The 16,211-nt window shown below is 44.3% G+C and overlaps 1 protein-coding gene across 1 annotated transcript in view; it reads right to left on the bottom strand.

The window, feature by feature from the left end:
* Positions 1-1,134: 1,134 nt before the first annotated feature.
* The window catches only part of LOC132825576 (putative protein MSS51 homolog, mitochondrial), a 34,185-nt gene continuing 19,108 nt past the window's right edge, over positions 1,135-16,211 (bottom strand). The window contains exons 6-7 of the mRNA XM_060840955.1: positions 2,523-2,616; positions 1,135-1,372 (exon numbers count right to left, since the gene is read on the bottom strand). Coding sequence (XP_060696938.1) covers positions 1,135-1,372; positions 2,523-2,616 — 332 coding nt within the window. The remainder of the gene's footprint in view (positions 1,373-2,522; positions 2,617-16,211) is intronic.

A 16,211-nucleotide genomic window follows, 5' to 3' on the forward strand; every position in this document is an offset into this window, starting at 1 on the left:
GGAGGTGCTGGTGTTGGACAGGAGTTTACAAAGTTAAAAATCATACAACACCAGGTTATAGTCCAACAGGTTTATTTGGAACCACTAGCTTTCAGAGTACTGCTTCTTCATCATGTGTGTGTGTGTGTGTGTGTGTGTGTGTGTGTGTATATATGTGTTTGTGTATCTGTGTATCTGTATGTGTCCCTGCGTGTCTGGGTCTGTCTGTGTGTGCGTGTGTCTCTGTATGTCTATGTGTGTGTGCCTGTTTGTGTGTCTGTGTGATTGTGTGTGTCTGTGTGATTGTGTGTGTCTCTATGTGGCTGTGTTTGTGACACTGAAGAAATGTGTGTGTGCATGCGTGTCTGTGTGTGTGTGTGTTTGGGTGTGTGACACTGAAGAAATGTCTGTGCCTCTGTGTGTCTGTGTGCATCTCTGTGTGTGCGTGTGTCTGTCTGTGTCTCTGTGTGTCAGCGTGGGTGTCTATGTGTGCCTGTGTGTGTCAGTGTGTGTCTCTGTGTGTCAGTGTGTGTGTCTCTGTGTGTATGTGTCTATGTGTGTGTGTGTGTGCTTGTGTGTGTCTGTATGTCAGTGTATGTGTGTCTGTGTGTGTCTTTGTTTGTTGTGCTTGTGTGTACCTCTGTGTGTGTGCGTGTATTTGTCTGTGTCTCTGTGTGTCAACGTGTGTGTCTATGTGTGCCTGTATGTGTGTCAGTGTGTGTCTCTGTGTGTCATTGTATGTGTCTCTGTATGTGTGTGCTCGTGTGTGTGTGTGTGTGTGTGTGTGTGTGTAGTGCAGTGAGGTCACCTGTAGTGTGACACGAACTCAATGTCCCGGTTGAGGCCGTCCCCATAGATTCCGAACTTAGCTATCAGCCTCTGCTTCTGCCAACCACCTGATGAAGGAGCAGCGCTCCGAAAGCTAGCGCTTCCAATAAACCTGTTGGACTGTAACCTGGTGTTGTGTGATTTTTAACTATGAGCAAAAGGTAGGTTAAGCAGGGTGATTAGCCAGCTCCTTCAGAGTTAAAAGGCTGAATGGCCTTCTACAATTCATGAAATAAAATTGTTCTTTTTTTTTGCTTGATTTAGCTTATTTTCAAAATGAAACCGGGTAAGGTTTCCTTGCAATAGAAGGTCCTCCTCCTTTCAATGTCACTCCGACTGGGTGGGAAGGGGGTTCTCTTGACCCAGGTCCTCCTCACCCATTGCATCCTGGGACTCAGTAACTCCATGGAACATCAGGAAGCTGGAGTTGCTGTGGACCAACTGCTTGTTGGGATCGGACTGCACCTGCTCTAGTTTCAGGGAGGCAAAAGGATTCGGCCCGTAACCAATGATTCGGGTTTCCAGCTCCTGAAGGATCGCAAGGGAATACTTCAATTCCTGGTCGCTGCAAAACAGGGAAAGTTATACCTCAGCACAGAAACAGGACAAAGAATAACAGCATTCAGGATAGTGCCAGTGAGCACCTGATATTCTTCATTAAACAGCCATTCTTCAAACTGGGCAGCCAGTACACTGACTTCAATGGACCAGACAACAATTATCTCTACCAAGGTAACTCAGAGATGCAGCACCTCCACTAGAACAACAATTAAATGCTGCATTTATGTAGTGCCTTTATCACACCTCATGGCTGTTCCCAAAGGAGTGACTATCACAAAATATGCTGGGATTGGAGAAGCTCAGTTATCTTGGAAGCTGATACGACTGGAGGACATTATCAAAATAATCTGTCACTTCTGTCCCAACCTATGCCCCACTGAGGTTGGTCATGGCAGATTCAATTATGGCTGTCTGGTGGGAATTGGAAAAAAAATTGGGGAAGATGGTGGTTTAGTGGTAAGGTCGTTGGAGTCATAATCTAGTTTGTGGTGGCACCGTGGTTAGCACTGCTGCTTCACAGCCCCAGGGACCTGGGTTCGATTCCAGCCTTGGGCAACTGTGTGGAGACTGCTCTGGTTTCTTCCCACAGTCGCAAATGTAAGCTGGCTAGGTGAATTTTATGTGCTAAATTACCGTGTAGTGCATAGACAGATTTGGATTAGTCATGGGACATATGAGGACTGGTTGGAATATTTTATGGAGGGCCAGTGTGGATTCGATGGGCCGAATGCTTTCTTCCCGCCCTGTAGGGACCCTCATAGCCCCATTTCATGCTCTGGGGTCGTAGGTTCAAATCCTGCCACAGCTACAGGCAGGACATGACTTGATAAATTGACCTGATAAATCTGATCTCACATAAGACCAACCATGAATCGGTTATCATAAAAGAGATCTACTGTCCTGACCTGCTCTGGTCTACATATAACTCCAGACCCCAGCAATGTGGTTAACCCTTAGTCATACTCTTAAAAGGCAATTAGGAACACCCAGGTCCCATGAATAGATAAGGGAAAACCATAGGACAGGGAAAGGGCTAAACGGACTCTCTCCAGCTTGATTGGCTGGATTGCCCCCTCTGATGGTGTGAAACCCCCTTAATTCTTTAGCTAAGGAAAAGCAGGGACAACATTAAAACTGCAGCTGGGAGCCCTTACCTGTACACTGTAAAGAGAGATGGGATATTGTAGTCCCTCAGTAGTAGAAGAGTCGGGAGCCATCCCTCAGCTAAACCCTGTGAAACATGAAACCCTGGGGATGGAGAAAATCGGTTTAGAATTATATGCATAGATCATGTTCAACCCGTAACATTGGAGCTTATGAATTACTCAGTGCAAGCAATGGCATCCTTCATTGGCATTGCCAGGCCAATAGTGTCTATCAAAATCAATCCAAGGTCTTGATTTGCTTTCTTCAGTCTTCTCCTTCCCTCCCTCATTCTGCATGTTCTGCCGTCTCCTCCACCCAGTCTGCAAACCTTCTCGCCTCACCTTTTAACACAGTGCATGCCCTCAATAGACTTTAATCAGGACAATCACTAGATAACCAAATGTTAAAGGGAGCGACATTAAACAATAGCCTGGGGAGTGGCATTAACCTCCCCATGATGACACCTAGATCAATGAGTATAAATTTCTCTCACAGTATAAATTGGTGTTCTTTTTGCAATCTGATGTTCTTGCACCTGTCCTGATGAGAAAGTGTAGACAGATGTTTTTTTTTCCCCTCAGGAATACTCTCTCAGTCCTGGTTATCCACAAGGGGGAGGGACTAGAGTGCCTCCCCTCTGGATCACGAAGGATCGGTTTACTGAGGCAGACCCAATGAAAAATGTGGGGAGAGAAGACCATGAGACATAGGAGCAGAATTTAGGCCATTCAGCCCTCTGAGTCTGCTCAGCCATTCAATCATGGCTGAAAAATTTCCCATCCCCATTTTCCCACTTTCTCCCCGTAACCCTTGATCCCCTTTACAATCAAGAACCTATCTATCTCCGTCTTAAATATACTCACTAACCTGGCCTCCACAGCCTTCTGTGGCAGTAAATTCCATAGATTCACCATTCTCTGGCAAGAAGGTTCTCCTTATCTCCATTCTAAAAGATCTTCCCTTTACTCTAAGGCTGTGCCCTTTGGTCCTAGTCTCACCCACCAATGGAAACATCTTCCCAACATCCACTCTGCCCAGGCCATTCAATATTCTGTATGTTTCAATTAGATCCCCCCCTCCCATCCTTCTAAACTCCATCGAGTATAAACCCAGCATAACTCCTCATAAGTTAAGCTGTTCATTCCTGGCATCATTGTCGTGAACTTCCTCTGAACACACTCCATCCTTCCTGAGATATGGGCCCCAAAACTGCTCACAATACTCCAAATGTGGTCTGACCAAAGCCTTATAGAGCCTCAGAAGTACATCCTTGCCCTTATATTCAAGTTCTTTTCAAAATAAATGCCATCATTGCAGTTGCCTTCCAAACAACTGACTCAACCTGCAAGTTTACTATGAGAGAATCCTGGACTAGAACTCCCAAGTCTCTTTGCAGTTCAGATTTCTGAATTTTCTCCCCATTTAGAAAATAGTCCAAGTCTTAATTGTGCTTACCAAAGTGCACGAACTCACATTTCTTTGCCCACTCTCCTAACCTGTCCAAATCCTTCTGCAGCCTCCCCACCTCCTCAATGCTACCTGTCCCTCTATCTATCTTTGTATCATCTGCAAAAGTAGCCAGAATGCCCTCAGTTCCTTCATCTAATCGTTAATGTATAAAGTGAAAAGTTATGGTCCCACCACTGAGCCTTGCGGAACACCACTTGTCACCGGCTGCCATCCTGAGAAGGAACCTTTTATCCCCACTCTCTGCTTTCTGCCAGACCGCCAAGTTCCTATCCATGCTAGCACCTTGTCTCTAACACCATGGGCTCTTATTTTACACAGCAGCCTCCTGTGTGGCAGCCTGTCAAAGGTCTTCTTGAAGTCCAGGTAGATAAATCCATTGGCTCTCCTTGGTCTAACCTGCTCATTATATCCTCAAAGAATTCTAGCAGATTTGTCAGACATGACCTCCCCTTGATGAAATCACACTGACTCTGCCCTATTTTACCATATACTTCCAAGTATTCAGCAATCTCGTCCTTCCCAATGGATTCCAGGATTTTACCCACGACCAAGGTTAGGCTAATTGGTCTGTAATTTTCCGTCTTTTGCCTTACTCTCTTTTTAAACAGGATTTTCCAGTCCTCTGGGACTCTCCATTATTCTCATGATTCCTGAAAGATCCCCATTAATGCCTCCACTATCCCACGATGGGATCTTGGGCAGGCCCCATGAGTACAAAGATATCAAAATCCACCTGGACTCAAATTCAAAGTGAAGATTGAGCGTGGGGGAGGGGATCTGATTGAAGTATACACAGTTATGAGAATCCCAATGCCACTGTTTTATAAACTTACACAGCTGGAGAGGATGCTGGGGAGATTTACCAGGATGTTGCCTGGTATGGAGGGAAGGTCTTATGAGAAAAGATTAAGGGACTTGAGGCTGTTTTCATTAGAGAGAAGAAGGTTGAGAGATGACTTAATTGAGACATATAAGATAATCAGAGGATTAGATAGGGTGGACAGTGGGAGCCTTTTTCCTCAGACAGTGATGGCGAGGATGAGGGGACATAGCTTTAAAATGAGGGGTATAGGACAGATGTCAGAGGTAGTTTCTTTACTCAGAGTAGTAGGGGTGTGGAATGAACTACCTGCAACAGTAGTGGACTCGCCAACTTGAAGTGCATTTAAATGGTCATTGGATAAACTTATGGATGAAAATGGAATATTGTAGGTTCTATGGGCTTCAGATTGTTTTCACAGGTCGGTGCAACACAGAGGGCCGAAGGGCCTGTACTGCGCTGTAATATTCTATGTACAGATAAAGTAGCTCGTGAGAATTTCTTTCCCCATGGTGGACATGTCTAAGAGCGGGGGGCATAAGGGTTAAGGTGAGGAGTAAGTGGCTTAGAGGAAATCTGAGGAAAAGGTGGTAGAAATATGGAGTGCACTGCCTGAGGCCGTGTTGGAGGCAGATACTCTCACGACATTTAAGAAGCATCTAAACTGCCTGGCCAGAGCGCAGGTGAATGGGATTAGTGTGGTTTGGTGTTTGTTGGTCAGCATAGATATGGTGGGCAGAAGGACCTGTTTCCATGTTGCGAGACTCTATGACTATTAACATATGACTTCTTCCAACATTGGGTCAGGATAAGAATTCTAAGCCCACCATGTTTAGCTGAGAACCCCAGTCATGCAACCACAACACAAACTTATTTTCACCTTCAACTGCTAGCTGAGAAGTGTTCAGTCACCACCCCTCTCCCATTGTCCCCTTGGATTTTACCTCCACTTTGCCCAATGCATGTCCTTACTACCCAATCTCCATGGAGCTCCTTCTGAGCTGACTAACAGGAAAAGCGAGAGTCAGAGAACTTAACCATTCTTTCCCCGCTCCCCCCCCCCCCGCCCCCCGACCCCACAAGTGGTTTTGTCTCTACACATTGGCACTCCTCCTCTTTCAGCACTTGTGAGAAAAGATCTCCCATTTAAGACGGAGCTGAGGGGTAATTGCTCCTTTCAGAGTGTTTAGAATTCTCTCCTCCAGACAGCAGTGGAGGCTAAGTCATGGGGAACAGTCACCGCTGAGTTGGACAGCTTCCTGATTGCTGAGGAAGTCTAGAGCTCATGGGGGATGGTGGTGGTGTTGGTGGTGAGGGGGGGGAGGTCAGGCAATAAAGTATAGTTGAGGTCATAATCAGGTCAGCCATAATCTCAATGAATGGTGGACTAGGCCCAAAGGGGCCAAATGGCTGTTTACAATTCCTGTTCTTTATGCAACAAAAACAACATGCACTTATACGGCACATTTAATGGGGTAAAACATCACAAAGCACTTTACAGGTACGTCGTCTCGTAAATACTGACACTGAGTCTCAGAGGGCAATATCAGGTCGGGTGATTAAAAGGCTTGGTCAAAAGAGGTCAATTTTCATGAAATATAAGAATGAATTGGGATCTTTCATGATCCCCAAAACATCCCAAACACCTTCCAGCCAGCATGATGCTTGTGATGTGGATTCACTGTTGTAAGGAGGACAGCAGTGCACAGCAAGATTCCACAAGCCACAGTGACTAGAAAATCCATTTTGAGATCTCCATTGAATAAATACCAACCAGGGCACCTGGGTGAACTTCCATGCTTTGCTTCAAAATATCGCCTTGGGATGTTCTTACTGAGAAGGCAGCCATAGCCTCAGTCAAAGTCCATTCCAAAAGGCTACACTACAGGGGTGACCTTAAGGAGGCAGAGAGGTCAAACTCCACAGGAAACGACCGTGACTGCTGAAGGCAACAACCACCAATGGGGGAACAAAGGATAGCACTGAAGGTCAAAACTGGAGGCACGTGGAGATCTTAGAGAGTTGTCATCTTTTCAATGAAATGTTAATTCAGGTTCCATCTATGGTACTGTATTGTAAAAGAGCAAGGGTGGTTTCCTTTGGGATGTTTTTGTTTTGTTTAGGGGTGTCATCTTACTGTCTTAGCCATTATTGGAATGTTTTAAGGTTGAAAGAGGTTACAGTGATAGACAGAGGAAGATCAAAGAGGGATCTGAGCACAAGAACTGGAACTGCAAATGAGTTGGTTACTTGGTAATTATTTGATGCTAATCCCTAATGGCACTGTTGAGATTAGGAACTACCTTAACCAGTACTATCTTTCCAGCTCCAACTGTTTTGAAAGTGCTGTCGAAATGGAGGGGGTATATTTGGATCCCTAATTATATGTGCTACTGTGTGTTAAGCAGTGTGTTTTCCCATAATATGAATCACCAAAGTCACCAATGGCCAGGAGTTCCTCTTGGAAGGGCAACAGAAAGCAGCCCTCGTACACCACCTAGTGGCTGGCTTTACAATGCCAAGAGCCAAGAGGTCTCAGGTCAAGGAAAACATGGGGAAAAACACAAAGGGAATATTCACAATCAAAGCTCAGCGTAGAAGAAACTACAGCAAAATTGGGTCAGGACATGATCAACCAACTCAGCAGGAAGAATCAATGTTCAGTTCTCCCTCTCTCTTGTCAAATATTTTCTTTAACAGAAGTGTAGCCATCACCATCTCTGTTTCCTACAACTGACCTGATAACTTGCGAATACAGAACTTATAATAAAACATTACATAAACAGTGGCTCAGTCAGTGTCCAGGAGTGTCAGGTGGCACTAAAATGTTTCCAATTTTAATTTTAGACCAAACAAAATCCTATAAGAATGCCACATGATAGTGGCTCTCTCCTTCTCCGTACTTATTTATAGAGGTTTAATATCAAGATAAATCTTGTTTTATTGATGGCTGCCAGGCTTCAGTACAATAATCCTTGGAAGTTCGCTCACTTACACCATGTCCTCCTTTGGAACTGACCTTTAAATCCTTGCTTCGCCTGTCAGCCCAACAGTTCATCCATTGAGTGCTGAATTTGCTCAGGGTCATGCATGATGATCCAGGAGGGGGTGCCTCACGTGCTCCCTGTTGTTTGTGGAGTCAGACGATCAGCATGTCCAGCCTGACTCCACGTGAAAACACCCATAGTTGCTCCCTACCCCTCCAACTGGTCAGTAATCACTTCCAAACTAGTTACTGACCACTGACTGTCACAGATCAAACCCCTGCCAAGGTAATCAACTGTTCCAAACTTGGTTATTGATCACCTGTGACCCAGTTATCAATCATCTCCCACTGCTTACCCATCATTCTCGGCCTGGTTATCACTCACACCAACATGGCCGCCCAATTACCAACTCCTGACTCAAGGCCCAATCACCAGTTCTCCTGTTGTGCCACATCCATCAACATTGGAGAAAAATCACTGCCGCATTACAGTAGCTTCTCTTTAATTTTTGGTTCACAGTTTTATTGCTGCAAATACATGTAACATGAGGAGAAGGTTGCTTGGTTGACATTCAAGCATAATTCAGTCAGATAAAGGAAAGTTTGTTCATTTTTCAAACTGGTGTAGGAAAGCAATTACTTGATGACCAACCAATGGTGGGATCTTGGGAGGGAGTGGCATTCGAGGTAGGGTGTACAAAGACCACTCAGTCAGCCTCCGGACTGCCTAGTAAAGGGAAACATAGAGAATCTCACAGCACTATTCAAAGATGCCTTTATTGGTCAGTGCATCGAGTTTAGGAGTTGGGAGGTCATATTGTGGCTGAAAATACATTGATTAGTCCACTTCAGGAATATTGCATTCAGTTTTGGTCTCCCTCCTACCTGAAGGATGCTGTGTAACTTGAAAGGGTTCAGAAAAGATTTACAAGGAAATTGGAGGGTTTGAGCTATAGGGAGAGGCTGAATAGGCTGGGGCTGTTTTCCCTGGAGCATCGGAGGCTGAGGGGTGACCTTACAGAGGTTTATAAAATCATAAGACGCACAGATAGGGTGAATAGCAAAGGTTTTTTCCCCAGGATAGAGGAATCTAAAATTAGAGGACATAGGTTTAAGGTAAGAGGGGAAACATTTAAAGGGACCTAAAGGGCAACTTTTTCAAGCAGAGGGTGGTACATGTATGGAATGGGCTGGATGGGGAAATGATGGGGGCATTTATTACAATATTTAAAAGGAATCTGGATGGGTAAATGAATAGGAAGGGTTTAGAGGGATATGGGCCAAATGGAACTAGATTAGGTTAGGAAATCTGTTTGACATGGATGAGTTGGACTGAAGGGTCTGTTTCCGTGCTGTACATCACTATGACTCTGTAAGAGCATAAACTCCCTTAAGTGTCTTGTCCAAGGTTCGCTCTGCAAGCAACACTACCAAAACAGTCTATCTGGTCATCCATTCATTTCGAGCTGGGATCTTGTGTGGTAAATGTCTGTCTGCTCACAACAATCACTGCGTTTTGGAACCTTGTGAAGAGATGATAAAAATGTAATCATTTGCTTACTTGCACAACCACAGAATCAAAACAATCGACAGATGGAGAAAGTGAGCGCTGCAGATGCTGGAGATCACAATCAAAACAGGTGGTGCTGGAAAAGCACAGCAGGTCAGGCAATATCTGAAGAGCAGGAGAGTCAACTGTTTAGAGCAACCTGATGAAGAGCTTATGCTTGAAGCATCAACAACATTTCTCCTGCTGCTCAGATGCTGCCTGACTGGCTGTGCTTTTCCAACGCCATCCTTTTTGAATGGACAGTAGGAGCCTATCACATCAGGTTTTGGGAGACCAACCACTGAGAGCGAATGGCTGGACCAGTTTGCTGCCTCCAAGTGCATCTTAACAAGAAGAGGTTCTTGTTTTAAATGAGATGCAGTTTATTCCATGATAGCAATAGGCACAAGTTACAGCTTCTGGTGAGTAATTGCATGGTTTAGCAGTCTAAAACGCCAGATGCCTCCAACATTAGCTCCTTCAGAACAATTACAACAGATTTATTCATGTCGATGACAGCTGAAAATTAGTCATCCGGTCTAACCTAATCTTACTTTCCAACTGTATCTATGAAAGCATTTCAGATGTACACCTAGCAATGTCTTCAATGTCATGATGGTTCCTTCCTTGTTGTATTAGGAAATGCTTCTGAAGGCATTAACATACATGGGACATTGGCTCTATCCATCTGATTGATGTCACTCACAGCAAGTAAATGGAGATATGCAGTTCTAGCTTTCGGAAGGAGCAGATAAGAGTCATAGTGTCATAGAGATGTACAGCATGTAAACAGACCCTTCGGTTCAACTCGTCCATGCTAAACAGATATCCCAACCCAATCAAGTCCCACCTGCCAGCACCCGGCCCATATCCCTCCAAACCCTTCCTATTCATATACCCATCCAAATGCCTCTTAAATGTTGCAATTGTACCAGTCTCCACCATTTATTCTGGCAGCTCATTCCATGCACGTACCACCCGCTGCATGAAAAAGTTGCCCCTTAAGTCTCTTTTATATCTGTCACCTCTCACCTTAAACCTATGCCCTCTAGTTCTGGACTCCCACCCACTTTGTCTATTTACCATATCCATGCCTCTCATGATCTTGTAAACCTCTATAAAGTCACCCCTCAGCTTCTGATGCTCCAGGGAAAACAGGCCCAGCCTATTCAGCCTCTCCCTGTAGCTCAAATCCTCTAACCCTGGCAATCTGCTTGTAAATCCTTTCTGAACCCTTTCAAGTTTCACAACATCCTTCCGATAGAAAGGAGACCAGAATTGCACACAATATTCCAACAGTGGCCTAACCAATGTCCTGTACAGCCGCAACATGACCTCCCAACTCCTGTACTCAATACTCTGACCAATAAAGGAAAGCATACCAAACGCCTTCTTCACTATCCTATCTACCTGCGACTCCACTTTCAAGGAGCTATGAACCTGCACTCCAAGGTCTCTTTGTTCAGCAACACTCCCTAGGACCTCACCATTAAGTGTATAAATCTTGCTAAGATTTGCCTTCCCAAAATGCAGCACCTCGCATTTATCTAAATTAAACTCCATCAGCCACTTCTCAGCCCATTGGCCCATTTGATCAAGATCCAGTTGTAATCTGATGTAACCTTCTTCACTGTCCACTACACCTTCAATTGTGGTATCATCTGCAAACTTACTAACTATACCTCTTAAGTTCAAATCCAAATCATTTACATAAATGACGCAAAGTAGTGGACTCAGCACCGATCCTTGTGGCACTCCACTGGTCACAGGCCTCCAGCCTGAAAAACATCCCTCCACCACCACCCTCTGTCTTCTACCTTTGAGCCGGTTCTGTATCCAAATGGCTAGTTCTCTCTGTACTCCATGAGAGTTAACCTTCCTAACCAGTCACCCATGACGAACCTTGTCGAACACCTTACTGAAGTCCATATAGATCAAATCTACCGTTCTGCCCTCAATCTTCTTTGTTACTTCTTCAGAAAAGTTTGTGAGACATGATTTCCAATGTACAAAGCCATATTGACTATCCCTAATCAGTCCTTGCCTTTCCAAATACATTTACATCATGTCCCTCAGAATTCCCTCCAACAACTTGCCCACCAGCAACATCAGGCTCACTGGTCTATAGTTCCCTGGCTTGTCCTTACCACCTTTCTTAAATAGTGGCACCATGTTAGCCAACCTCCAGTCTTCCGGCACCTCACCTGTGACTACCGATGATACAAATATCTCAGCAAGAGCCCAGCAATCACTTCTTTGTTTTCCACAGAGTTCTAGGGTGGACCTCATAGAGTCATAGAGATGTACAGCATGGAAACAGACCCTTCGGTCCAACCCATCCATGCCGAACAGATATCCCAACCTAATCTAGCCCCACCTGCCAGCACCCGCCCCACATCCCTCCAAACCCTTCCTATTCATATACCCATCCAAATGCATCTTAAATGTTGCAATTGTACCAGCCTCCACCATTTCTTCTGGCAGCTCATTCCATACACGTACCACCCTCTGCATGAAAAAGTTGCCCCTTAGGTCTCTTTTATATCTTTCCCCTTTCACCGTAAACCTATGCCCTCTAGTTCTGGACTCCCCAACACCAGGGAAAAGACTTTGCCTATTTATCCTATCAATGCCCCTCATAATTTTGTAAACCTCTATAAGGTCACCCCTCAGCCTCCGATGCTCCAGGGAAAACAGCTCCAGCCTGTTTAGCCTCTCCCTGTAGCTCAAATCCTCCAACCCTGGCAACATCCTTGTAGATCTTTTCTGTACCCTTTCAAGTTTCACAACATGTTTCCGATAGGATGGAGATCAGAATTGCATGCAATATTCCAACAGTGGCCTAACCAATGTCCTGAACAGCTGCAACGTAACCTCCCAACTCCTGTACTCAATACTCTGACCAATAAAGGAAAGCATACCAAACACCTTCTTCACTATCCTATCTACCTGCGACTCCACTTTCGAGGAGCTATGAACCTGCACTCCAAAATCTCTTTGTTCAGCAACACTCCCTAGGATCTTACCATTAAGTGTAAACGTCCTGCTAAGATTTGCTTTCCCAAAATGCAGCACCTTGCATTTATCTGAACTAAACTCCATCTGCCACTTCTCAGCCTATTGGCCCATCTGGTCAAGATCCTGTTGTAATCTGAGGTAACCCTCTTTGCTGTCCACTATACCTCCAATTTTGGTGTCATCTGCAAACTGACCATTTGTACCTCTTATGCTCGCATCCAAATCATTTATGTAAATGACAAAGAGTACAGGACCCACCACCCTCTGTCTTCTACCTTTGAGCCAGTACTGTAACCAAATGGCTAGTTTCCCTGTATTCTATGAGATCCAACCTTGCTCATCAGTCTCCCATGGGAAACCTGATCAGGTCCTGGGGATTTATCCACTTTTATGTGTTTCAAGACATCCAACACTTGCTCCTCTGTAATATAGACATTTTGCAAGATGTCACAATCTATTTCCCTACATTCTATATCTTCCATGTCCTTTTCCACAGCAAACACTGATGCAAAATACTCGTTTAGTATCTCCCCCATCTTCTGCGGCTCTACACAAAGGCCACCTTGTTTATCTTTGAGGGGCCCTATTCTCACCCGAGTTACCCTTTTATCCTTAATGTACTTGTAAAATTCTTTTGGATTCCCCTTAATTCTATTTGCCAAAGCTATGTCATGTCCGCTTATTGCCTTCCTGAGTTCCCTCTTAAGTATACTCCTTCTGCCTTTATACTCTTCTAAGGATTCCCTCGGTCTATCCTGTCTGTACCTGACACATGCTGCCTTCTTCTTCTTAACCAAACCCTCTATTTTTTTTGTCGTCCAGCATTCCCTATACCTACCAGCCTTCCCTTTCACCATAACAGGAATATGCTTTCTCTGGATTCTTGTTATCTCATTTCTGAAGGCTTCCAATTTTCCAGCCGTCCCTTTACCTGTGAAGATCTGTACCCGATCAGCTTTTGAAACGTTTTATCTGATAATTTTACCTGAAGTAATGTAATTGTACTCGTGCAGAAGCCCTTCCTGTTATCAAAGAGCCTTCTCCGTCAAATTCCACGGTGCTATATACTTTACCTCTCAACACTCAATATAAATCAAAGGCAAAGGATGATTGGTGGCATTGACTTAGTTCAAAAAGTCTTACCCTGTACTGTATACTGGTAGAGGTGGCAAATACCACAAGGAGTGGGTCACCTGGGAAAATACCACCAGTTCCAGATTTCTAACATACTTTGGGCTCTGTCTATTCAGAGGCAGGACAGTGGGACTATAGTTATTGGCTTCCTTTATCGGTCAGAGTATTGTGTTATTGGCTGAACAGGGGCTTTCTTTCTTCCTTGTTGCTGATGAGTGCGTTGTGGTGGAGCCACACTCAAAACCTTGCAAGCTCCAAACATAAAACGCAGGGGGCTCTGGGCAAAGATCAACACCCCCTTGTAGCTGAGGCTGTCAGCAAGATGCACCCAGTGCACCAGTTCACCAACAGTGAGTTCATCCAGTGTCCTGGTCAACGTCTGTCCCCCAACCTCAATAATGTAAAAACAAAGATTATCTGATTGTTATTACATTGCTGTTTGTAAAAGCTTGCTGTGCACAAGTTAGTTGCCATGTTTCATACAATAATGACTATATTCCAACGGTACTTTATGGACTGTAATACAGTTTGTGACACTGAAATCATGGAAAGTGATATAGAACAATTTGCATTTTCTTTCTTTCATCCATAATACCCAACAAGGGATTATTCTGGATTTTTTTAGACTATTAAATGCTATATATTGAAAGCCCAGTTAGTCCGCCTATATGAAGGTTCAGCACCATCACAGGATCACTTTGATAATTAAACAGGAATGCATTACTCTATGTTGCAGAATTCTCTTCCCGCTGCAGTGATGATAAGCTAATCATGCCAAAATGCTGATCTCTCTTGTCCTTTCACGTTAAGGTTAAGAGAACATTACAAGGTCAACAAGATCAAAGACTTGGCATTTCCGGTTATCAGTTTGTGAGAAGTATGGTGATAAAGCAAACCAGCCAAATACTACTTGGTAAAACTATGTGAAGTACTTCCATGGAAACCAGTGCGGAATGAGAATGGCTCACAATGCTGCAGGCATTTAGAGGTAACAATGTAGAACTCATGGTGACTGGTGTTATTGTCAAATGATTTATTGCTGGAAATAAATAATGGAGTGTCCAGAAGAACCAAAGATTAATGAGTCTACAGCTTCCACTCTGAGTGGAGTCCAGTGGTGGACACGGTCAGAAACAACATTCCGGTACATTCCGTGAATGGATACTCTGACCGACTGTTATATATGGGCCTAAAATGATGAATAATTGATTGATGTGGCAAGCACTGCCTGCTGTGAAAACTGAAAGAACTGCAGATGCTGTAAATCAGAAAGAAAAACAGAAGTTGCTGGAAAAGCTCAGCAGGTCTGGCAATATCTGTGGAGAGAAATCAGAGTTATCTGAGGAAATTCTGAGGGAAGTCCTGAAACGTTAACTCTGATTTCTCTCCACGGATGCTGCCAGACCTGCTGAGCTTCTCCAGCAACTTCTGTTTTTGTTACGACCTAAATGTGACATTGTTGTAGTGACTTGAGCTCAGTAAAGAAGGATTTTTTTTTGTAGGGGACAGACCACAGTGCTTCTAACAATCCGTGTGGTGAATTAGGTGACAGTCGTATAACCTGTAATTGCTTGCAGAAGTGAATGAAGTTGCCACACAATGCGCCATCTTAGGTACAAGTACCTAGGCACAGGATCTTAAGAACAAGGTAGAAAGTAAGAACAAAATTAAAAGCTAAACATTGCAATAATTATAGTTATAATTAGAACATATGAAATAAGGTTAAAAGTCACACATTGCAGACCTTCTTAGTTTTAAGTCAAGAATAAAGAAATAAAGCTGCAAGTTCAAACATTACCTCCTTAAGTGCTTAGCCACGGTGGGACTGCACATCAGGGAATCACCTCAAGAGGGGAAGTCAATGCTGAGGCCATGCTGGGCCAAGAGACCGTCAGGTATGGCCAAAAAGACCACTATGCCCAATTATGAGGATTAGGCAGGAGAAAGCACAAAGGAAGCTGGTCATTTTGGAGAACTCGTGCAGACATGATGGGCTGAATGACCACCTTCCACACTGGAAAAGTTCCACCATTTTACTGAATGCCACAATTGACTGCAGTGGTTCAGGAAGGCAGCTCCCCACCACTGTCTTGAGGGCAACTAGGGACGGGTAATAAATGCTGGTCAGCCAGTGACACCCAAATTCCGTGTGCGAATTAATAAAATCTTACATTTGTTTCCTTCACATTGGTCTCATGCCTTGATTTTCACTCATGAGCTAAATGATCAGGGAACTCAAATTTAGAGACAGTAAGGGCTGCAGATGCTGGAAACCAAAGTCAATAGATATGAAGCTAGAGAAGCACAGCAGGTCAGACAGCATCCGAGGAGCAGGAGAGTCAACGTCCTGAAGAACGGTTTCAGCGCAAAACGTTGACTTTCCTGCTTCTTGTCTGACCTGCCGAGCTTTTCCAGCTTCACATCTATTGAATTCAACTTTACATTCCTTTTACTATTGATGAAGGACTTCTAATTCCAACAATGAAGCGGTTGGATATCACTGAAACCAGGGGCGTGAAGGGGTTAAAAAGCTGTCTAGCCAATAGAAGCTGCCTCATCAATTCTGTAGATTGACTCATCCATCTGGGTTTGTAACGCTTTGGGAATGTGCTGGATAATTCAGATCCTCAGTAAATTATAGCCTGTTGGCTTGACTTTCCTATCGTGTCATGTTGGCGGTGGACCTGACCTCTCATCTGAACCTACGAACTTCTGCATCT

The sequence above is a fragment of the Hemiscyllium ocellatum genome, chromosome 20 (genome assembly GCF_020745735.1).
Source record: "Hemiscyllium ocellatum isolate sHemOce1 chromosome 20, sHemOce1.pat.X.cur, whole genome shotgun sequence".
Lineage (NCBI taxonomy): Eukaryota > Metazoa > Chordata > Chondrichthyes > Orectolobiformes > Hemiscylliidae > Hemiscyllium > Hemiscyllium ocellatum.